General features: G+C 35.2%; 1 protein-coding gene across 2 annotated transcripts in view; it reads right to left on the reverse strand.

The window, feature by feature from the left end:
- WNK3 (WNK lysine deficient protein kinase 3) overlaps window positions 1-9677 on the reverse strand; it is a 124384-nt gene that overhangs the window by 23360 nt on the left and 91347 nt on the right. The window contains exons 17-19 of one of the 2 annotated variants that reach the window (XM_006923683.1): window positions 3339-3429; window positions 2667-2797; window positions 1516-2138 (exon numbers count right to left, since the gene is read on the reverse strand). In XM_006923683.1, coding sequence (XP_006923745.1) covers window positions 1516-2138; window positions 2667-2797; window positions 3339-3429 — 845 coding nt within the window. Of the gene's footprint in view, window positions 1-1515; window positions 2139-2666; window positions 2798-3197; window positions 3430-9677 lie in introns of both variants that reach the window. The other variant, XM_006923682.1, reaches the window with a different exon arrangement.

Below are 9677 nucleotides of genomic sequence, written 5' to 3' on the forward strand. Positions count from 1 at the left end.
TGGAGTAAAGAGGGTCAAATATAAGCGGGTAGGAGGAAAGTGAAGTGGGTAAAGGGGATCAAATATATGGTAGCTGAAGGAAACTGGACTTTGGGTGGTAAACATACAATAGAATATACAGATGTCAAATTATAAAGTACAGCTGAAAATTATATAATTGTATTAACCAATGTTATCCCAATAAACTTAATTTAAAAAATAAAATAAAACAAAATAAAATATGCACATCTTTTAACCCAGCAATTCCACTTTTAGGTATTGATCCTACAAAAATACTTACATGAAAATATAAAAACTTAAGGATGTTCACTTCAACATTGTTTACATAAGGAAAACATGGCATAAAACTGAAAATATCTATTAAGGAGGGATTAAATAAACTTTAAATTGACTACATGCTATTCTACTTTATGAAATAAAAGATAATTTCTGTAACAATAAATATATACAGGGGACAATGTTAAGTCAAAACATTATAGAATATCATGCATATTATAATCTTACATTTGTAAAAAGCAAAAACTACATATATGTAAATGCTGGAAAAATGACACACAATATATACACCAAACAGTTCACAGTGTTTGCCACTGAGAAATTAGATTAGGGCATGAGCAATAGGAGATTGTTTCTTGTGCATTTTTACTGCTCTGATATTATGATTTATAATTTATATATATAGTCTTTGTTCCTGTTCCTGCAACATAGATCCTAAAACCCTTGCAATTTCCTAAATGATAAGAGCAATGAGAGAATCTTTTATTATAATATTTGGTATTTTGTCCAGTTCCTGAAATAGCTCTAGAGTGATAAAGGTAAAAGGAGTGTCTTGTTATTCATAACAAGCCCCTATGAATCACATTGGAGTTTAGGTTAATAAAGTGACTTGTAAAAAGTCCCTAAGAATAGAGGCAGGTTGCCAGAGGAACCAATCAAATGATTACAGGGTAGGAATTATCAGCCCTCTGCCCCTATCACTGGAGGGGAGAGGATGGAGACTGAATTAATCACAAATGGCCAATGATTTATGAAGCTTCCATAAAAATTCCTGAATTACGGGTTTTGGAGAGCTTTCAGGTTGGTGAACACCTGGAAATGCTGGGAAAGTGGCACTCCTAAGAGGGCATGGAAGCTCCATGACCCTTCCCTTATACCTTGCCACCTGGTTATTCTTGAGTTGTATCCTTTTATAATAAACTGATAATCTACTAAGTAAACTGGTTCTGTGTTCCATAAGCCACTCAAGCAAATTAATTGAACCTGAGGGAGGGCTCATGGGACCCTCCAATTTATAATAGGCTAGTCAGAAGCATAGATAATACAACCTGGACATGTGATTGGCATCTGAGGTGGGACTGACTTGTGGGACTGACTCTTAACCTATGGAATCTGATAATATCTTTGTAGTTTTTAATCATTAAAATGTTACCACTCCTAAATTAGCTAACAATCAAACACTTAGTTCTATAAAACCCAGGGCAACAAGATTGGTGACAAAAGAGAAACAGTTCTTACTTTTCTCGTAATCTTTGAAGCTCCACCTTTAAGTCCTCATCCTCTATTTCTGACTCATCATCACTGTTCATTGAGGAAGATGGCGAATAAAAGAGTGAGCTCTGTGTATGAGCAAAGGCTTTTTCTTCATGGAGCGGTAAGCACTGATCAATCTGTGGATGAGTCTTTGCCACTGATTTCCCTCTGCCAGCAAGAGTGGCTGAAAATTCGCTATCAGAGCTAGGCTGTTTGCCTACAGAAAGTATATCTCCCTCTTTAAGCAACAGTTCAGATCCACACTGCATGCTACTTCCTGTGGTTGAATTTTCTTCCAATTCCTTTTCTGGGGTCATGGGAGATACATCAGTCTCGCAAACTGTGCTGAAAGATGAGAAGTTATCACCTTGCTTGAGAATTATTTTATCTTCCTTAAAGGTTTCATGAAGATCTCGTAACTTCTGAGGAGAAAATAAAGTTTGTGGATTGTGCATGGCAGGTTCCATATCTACCAACTGAGCCTTTGCTGTTTCAGTAAACACTAGAGCTTCCTCACTAGAATGGCCTGTCATTTCATTGAACGTTGGTATGTGTTCGATTCCAAAAGATGTCACTTTCACTGACTGCTGCTGAGGAACTGTAATCACCTGAGATATAAAAAGGCAAAAGTGGCTGGCTCTGCTTAATCAAAGAATAAACCCACAAAGAAATTCAATATATATATCGAATATATATGGCACAGAAAGTGGATAGTTTGCTTGTGATATACAAATATTGATAATACCAAAACTTAAACATCCCATCTATATTCCCCATATTCGGTGTTTAAATTGGTCCCTTTGGGTAAAGAAAGTTAGCTTTGTATTGCTCAAATAAAATTCCACAATTAAAAAAAAAACTTACAATTAAATTTGCCAAGATTCTAAAGGACATGAAATTGGATTTATAAAAATGAGGACCTCCTTCTCTGTTCTCTTCCATCTACTAAAATCCCTATTTCTTTAGACTCACCTTTATTGGATGGCTTCAAACGGTGAAGGGATGCATATAAGGGGAACAAATCAAATATGACAATTATCTACATTTAAAATAAGTATCATCTACAGACCATGGTCTTCAACGCTGTTACCTGTTATAATGCCCTTGTAGATAAGGATTAAACCAAAGACACAAACCTGGAACCGACCCCGCTGAAATGATCCACTCATTGCTTTACAGCTACTCAAAGCTCTAGTATTAGCTGTGGACTCTCCTGTCATAGGAATGGGATCAGGAGCAACTGCTGATCTCATATCTTCTGTTTCCACTGCAAGTTTTGCCAAATTGTAAGCAGAAAAGAGAAAATTGTTTAAGACTAAATTTGTTTTCATTACCAAAAATGAAGAAAAGTAGAAAAAACTTAACTCCTGCTAGACAATTAAAAAGTATTAATGTAATTAGCAACATTGTAGAAGTCCCTAACTCTAAATCAGACATTGCAAGATTTATCTTGAGACTTAGTATCTATATGAAATGAATAACTATAAATTCAAAATTGCTACAAAAGGAAAAATAAAATGGCAATGACATTAATGAGACATGTCATATACATGGGCTACATGGAAAAAGTGGCAAGATTTGAAAATGAAACAAAACAAAACAAAAAAAAAACAAGTAAATGAAAAGTGATGTTACCTAGTCTATGTCCCTGACTGTAAGCACACTACCTTGACAGACTTTTGATCTCTTGAAAAAGCTGGTTGACTGCCGTAGCCTGTATGCCCAGCTTTTTAATTTGCGAGTCCAGGATTTCTTGCTAATAGGATTTTTGAGACTAGGACAAGTAAAGCTTAGGCCAAAATATCCACCTCCTGTCTGCAGACGAATGGCTCCAATGCTTGACACAGCAGCAGGACAGACCTCTGGATCTCCTGGAAGTGAAGCATCTGGGGACATCTCCTAATGGAGACAAAAAGAGAAAAAACAAAATGGTAATAATTTAGGTAAGGTGAAGCAATTGTTTATATCACTGCAGTCTCTTGTATAAACTAATCAGTAATCAAATATAGAATGCTATGAATACTGAACCTGAAGTATTTAACGTACAGAAATTAAGCCTTCCCTTTTCTTTAAAAATATAATTTAGACTTCAGATATAAGTAAAAGAACAGAATATTAATCTTCTACCCTAAAATATTTTTCCTTACAGCAACTTTGAAAACTGAAAATTAAAATTATTTCCTTCATATGTACCAATTTACTAAAAAGGTTATTGAAACCCTATAATATTGAAATAAAAATTTTATTTGTTTGTTATTTGAGTTAAGAGACCTGACATAAATGATAACATAGAAATATATGATAACTAGGCATTTAGATTTACAGAGAAATATTACCAAATCAAGTTTCTTTATGTAAGCATACAGAAATTCACAATGGACCTCAAAATTATTTCAAATTCATGCTCTAAAACTTGTAACCATCAGGCTACAGCTGGCTATAAAATCACTCTCTCACCTTCTTGTCTTCTCACCCCTCCCCTAAAAAGTCAGAATTAACTATTATACTCTAAATGAGTACTTTAAAAATAAATTCCATGTAATTAATGTAAAAAATTAATATATACAACTACAAATACTTTAAAAAACATGAGAATGGTAACCACTACTCTAGAAAATTAAGAGTGTTGAAAAGCTCAAAGAATGGAATTGAACCTATGTCTGAAGGAAGACAACCTAAGCAGCACTAAGTATACTGCAGGCATGAGTGAGAATTATTAACACTTAGAGCAGGTCAGCAGCAGTTACTGAAAATAAAATTCTGAACAATGTTTTTATTTTGCAAAGACCCATTTTAGAATAGTAATACTACTACTTTCATAAAGAGAAAAAATACTCTTAAAATTACAATTTAGAAAGTGTTACATTGGTCCCACCAAAGTTACAGAAAATATTTTTAATAAGTAATAATGGGATCAGTATAGTAAATTAAATACAAGTTCTAGCCTCCTTTACCAATCCAAATACATAGACATGACAGGAAAAACAGATGTAGACATATGCATATACAATTAAAGGAGGAAAAAGCAGCCCATGACATACGTAGGTACTGTTTCAAAATGCTGAGAATTTAAGTGGCTAATATGGGCAGGAGAGAGCCCTGGCCAACCAAAAGGATGAGTGGTTAGCTAAAACATTTTAAAAGCTCTACACCATCTGCCTCCTATTTGCCTCTTTGACATTATCTTATAATGCCTTCCTACTTACTGGCCTGCCTTGGGTTCCTTGAACAGGTCTCTACTCATGAATGTCAACATCAAATACAAGTGCTTCATTGAACACCCTATATAAAGCAATCCCCTACTCTATCATAGCCCTTTACTTTAATTACTTTATTTATGTCTATATGGTCTATCTTCCCCCACTAGAATGTGAGCTCTACAAAAACAGAGATCTTGACTTATCTCTACTCAGTAGATACTCACCGAGTGGAAGAGTGAAACTGGTTGGGGTACAAAAGAAGGTACAGCTACGCAGTTCTGGCCCTTCTCTCCCCAACTCCACAGCAAACAAAAGACTGCAGAGTCATCTGCTCCCAAATGAGTGGTGAGAGGAAAATATCTGTGGCCAAGAGGAAGGTCAGCAATGTAGGGAGGAGACAACTTCTAGGAGGAAGGAGAAGACCTTCTGCTTTTGAAGACTAGCTACTAGGCCACCCTCTGGGCAGCATGAGAAACAACATGCACTATCCAGTGCCAAGAAGCATATCTCACACCTTTCTCACAATTATTGAAAAAAGGCTACAGTAATTGTGTACAGCATTTACAGAAAAGCAAGAAATCTCATGGGGAAAATAAAAGATGAGTACATAACTAAGAATCGCCAAACACTTGTGGGAAAGCAACACAATAAGAAAATACTAAACTCAACAAACAAAGGACTAGCCAACAAGGTGGTGGCAAGCCTCGGGATGCCTGGGCCATTTGCTGAGCTGCCCCAGGCCCGGTACTGGTAGCAGCAGGTCTCGGTCTGCAGCGTAGCATCTACAACATGCCTCCAGGTCCAGCACATGCAGTGACCTACTGGAGATAGCTTTGCAGCTACTTCCAGGTAGCCCTAAGCCAGTCACAGGCAGTGGCGGAACTTGGTCTACATAGGAGCCCCTCCCAAAAGGCCCCCCAAAAACATACTCAGTGGCTAGCTCCAGACCACAACAGAACACCACCTATGAACGCCACAAATGGTACCCCAAATGGTAGTCTCAGCAGGATCCAAAATCCTCTGGGGCAAATCCTACTCCATGGGGTCAGCCCCCACACAGCAGTTCATATACTGTGGTCATGGCCAATCCTCACAGCCTGAGGGTCAATCCCACCCACTGACATGCCAACAGCAACCTAGGTTTAACAACAACAGAAAGGTAGACACAACCAACACAAGGGACATTTTGGGAGCATCTGGCTCAGATGACCATGGAGAATATGTCATTGGGTTCCACAAGACACTTACTACATAAGGCCTCTCTACTAAAACTGGAGACATAGCAGCTCTACCAAATACATAGAAACAAACATAGAAAGGGAGCCAAAATGAGAAAACAAAGAAACATGTCCCAAATGTAATAACAGGAGAAAACTCCAGAAAAAGAACTAAATGAAATGGGGGCAAGCAATATACCAGATACAGAATTAAAAACATTGGTTATAAGTATGCTCAATGAATGTAGGAGAAAAATATATGATCTCAGTGAGACATTAACAGAAAGATAGAAAGTTAAAAAAAAAAAAGACATAGAAACCAGAGAAAAGAACCACTCAGAAATGAAGAATATAACAAGTGAAATGAAGAACACATAAGAAGGAATTAACAGCAGATTAGATGAAGCAGAGGATCAAATCAGTAATTTGGAAGACAAGGAAACAGAAGATAGCCAATTGAAACAGCAAAAAGAAAAAAAATTTTTAAATGAGGATAGTTTAAGGGACCTCTGAGACAACATCAAATATAACAACATTTGCATCATAGAGGTGCCAGAAGAAGAGAGAACAAGGAATTCAGAACCTATTTAAAGAAATAATGACGGAAAAACTTCCCTAATCTGGCAAAGGAAAGAGACATACAAGTCCAGGAAGCTCAGAGAATCCCAAAAACCAGGAACCCAAATAGGTCCACACCAAGACACATCATAATGAAAATGCCAAATGTTAAAGACAGAGAATCTTAAAATCAACAAGAGAAAAGCAGTTCCTTACCTACAAGGGACCTTTCATGTGACTGTCAGCTGATTTCAGAATAGGAATTTTGCAGGCCAGATGGGATTGGCATGAAATATTAAAAGTGATAAAAAACAAGAACTTAAAACTAAAACTAGACTCTCAAGGCTATCAATTAAAACTAAAAGAGAGATAAAGAGCTTCCGAGACGGAAAAAAAAAAAAAAAGGTAAAGAAATTCATCACTGCCAAACCAGTATTACCAGAAACGTTAAAGGGAATTCTTTAAAAAGAAGTGGAAAAACAAACAAACAAAGAACATAAATATGAGTAATAAAATGGCAATAACAATGTACCTATCAATAATCACTTTAAATGCAAACAGATTAAATGCTCCAATCAAAAGACACAGAAGAGCTGAATGGATAAGAAAACAAGACCCATCATATGCTGTCGACAAGAGACCCCCTCCAGATTGAAAGACATGCACAGATTGAAGAGAAATAAATGGAAAATGATATTTTATGCGAAAGGAAACAAAAAACCCTGAAAAAGCAATACTTATATCAGACAAAATAGACTTTAAAACAAAAGCTATAATAAGAGACAGAGGGACATTAGGTAATAATAAAGGGATCAATCCAGCAAGAGGATATAACCCTTATTTGTGAAACCAGTACAGGAGCACCTAAATACATAAAGTAAATATTAACCAACAGAAACGGAGAGATTGACAGCACTACAGTCATAGTAGGGGACTTTAACATCCCATAGACATCAAGAGAGAGATCTTTCAACAAATAAATTTGATATTTTTAGAGCATGTAACCTCCAAAACAAGAGACTATACATTCTTTTTATGTATACACAAAACATTTTCTAAAATAGACCACAAGTTAGGCCACAAAACAAGTCTAAATAAATTTAAGAACACTGAAATCATAACAAGCATCTTCTCCAACCACAATGGTAAGAAATTAACTCAATTACAAGAAAAATACCAAAATCCACACAAACACATGAAGGCTAAATAACATGCTACTAAACAACAAATGGGTTAACAACAAGATCAATGAAGAACTCAAAAGATATCTTGATAAAAATAAAAACAACAATGACTCAAAATTTATGGAACACAGAGAAAGCAGTCCTAAGAGGGAAATTCATAGCAATATAAGCCTACTTCAAGAAACAAGAAAAATCTCAAATAAACACTCAAACAAAGAAAAATCTCAAACAATCTAACCCTACACCTAAAGGAATTAGAAAAAGTAAAATGAACAAAGCCAAAGTGAGTAGAAGGAAGGAAAAAATAAAGATCAGAGCAGAAATAAATAAAATAGAGTCTAAAAAACATTACAAAAGATCGATGAAATCAAAAACTGGTTATTTGAAAAGCTAAACAACATTTATAAACTTTTTACCAGATACATCAAAAAAAAAAAAAAAAACCGAAATCAGAAATAAAAGAGGTGACAACTGACACCACAGAAAAACAAAATTTTTTAAGAAAATACTACAAGTAATTGTAGGCCAACAAATTGAACAATCTGGAAAAAATAAATACATCCCTAGAACATACAATCTTCCAAGAATAAGTCAAGAAGAAACAGAAAATCTCAACAGAAGAATTATTACCAACGAAATCAAATGAGTAATCACAAAACTCCCCACAAACAAAAGTCCTAGACCATTGGATAGCTTCCCAGGTGAATTTCACCAAACATTCAAAGAAGAATGAACACCTATTCTTCTCAAACTATTCCAAAAAATTGAAAAGGAGGGAAAGCTCCCTGATTCTTTTTACAAGGTGACTATTACCCTGATTCCAAAACCAGACTAAGACATTACAAAGAAAAGTAAATTATAAATGGATATCCCTAATGAACATAGATGCAAAAATCCTCAACAAAATATTACTAAACCAAATCCAGCAATAAATTAAAAAGATCATACACCATGATTATATGGGATTCATTCATTAGATGCAAGGCTCATCCAGTATCTGCAAATCTGCAAATTAATGAATGTGATACACCACATTAACAAATTGAAATGATATGATCATATTGATAGATGCAGAAAAAGCATTTGACAAAATCCAGCATCCATTTATGATAAAAACTCTCAACAAAGTGGAAATGAGGGAATATACCTCAACATAATAAAGGCTATATATGACAAACACCCAGCTAACATCATACTCAATGGGGAAAGACTAAAATTGTTTTCCTTAAGATCATGAACAAGACAAGGATTTCTACTTTCACCACTTTTATTCAACCCGGCATTTGAAGTTCTAGCCACAGCAATCAGACATGAAAAAGAAACAAAAAGCGTCTGAATTGGAAAGAAGTAGACCTGTCATTATTTGCAGATGACATGATACTATATAGAGAGAACCCTAAAGATTCCACCAAAAAACTATTACAACTCATAAATGAATTTAGTAAAGTAGCAGGATACAAAATTAATATTCAGAAGTCAGTTGCATTTTTATACACCAATGATGAATGATCAGAAAGAGAAATTAAAAATACAAATTTATAATTGCATCAAACACAATAAAATACCTAGGAAAAAATTTAACCAAGGAGGTAAAAAACCTGTACTCAAAATATTATGACACTGAAGAAAGAAATTGAAGCGTATACAAATAAATGGATGCATAGATCACGCTCATGGATAGGAAGAATTAACATTATTAAAATGTCCATCCTACCCAAAGCAATTTTTAGATTCAATGCAATCCCTATCAAAACACCAATGGCATTTTTCACAAAACTACAACAGATAATCCAAAAATTTGTATAGAACCATAAAAGACTCCAAATAGCCACGGCAATCTTGAGAAAGACGAACAAAGTTGGACTTATGCTACTTGCTATCGAACTATAAGGCTATGGTAACCAAAATAGTATGGTACTGGCATAAAAAGAGACACACTGATCAACGAAACAGAATAGAGAGCCCAGAAATAAATCCCCGCCTATATG

The sequence above is a fragment of the Pteropus alecto genome, unplaced genomic scaffold (assembly GCF_000325575.1).
Source record: "Pteropus alecto unplaced genomic scaffold, ASM32557v1 scaffold249, whole genome shotgun sequence".
Lineage (NCBI taxonomy): Eukaryota > Metazoa > Chordata > Mammalia > Chiroptera > Pteropodidae > Pteropus > Pteropus alecto.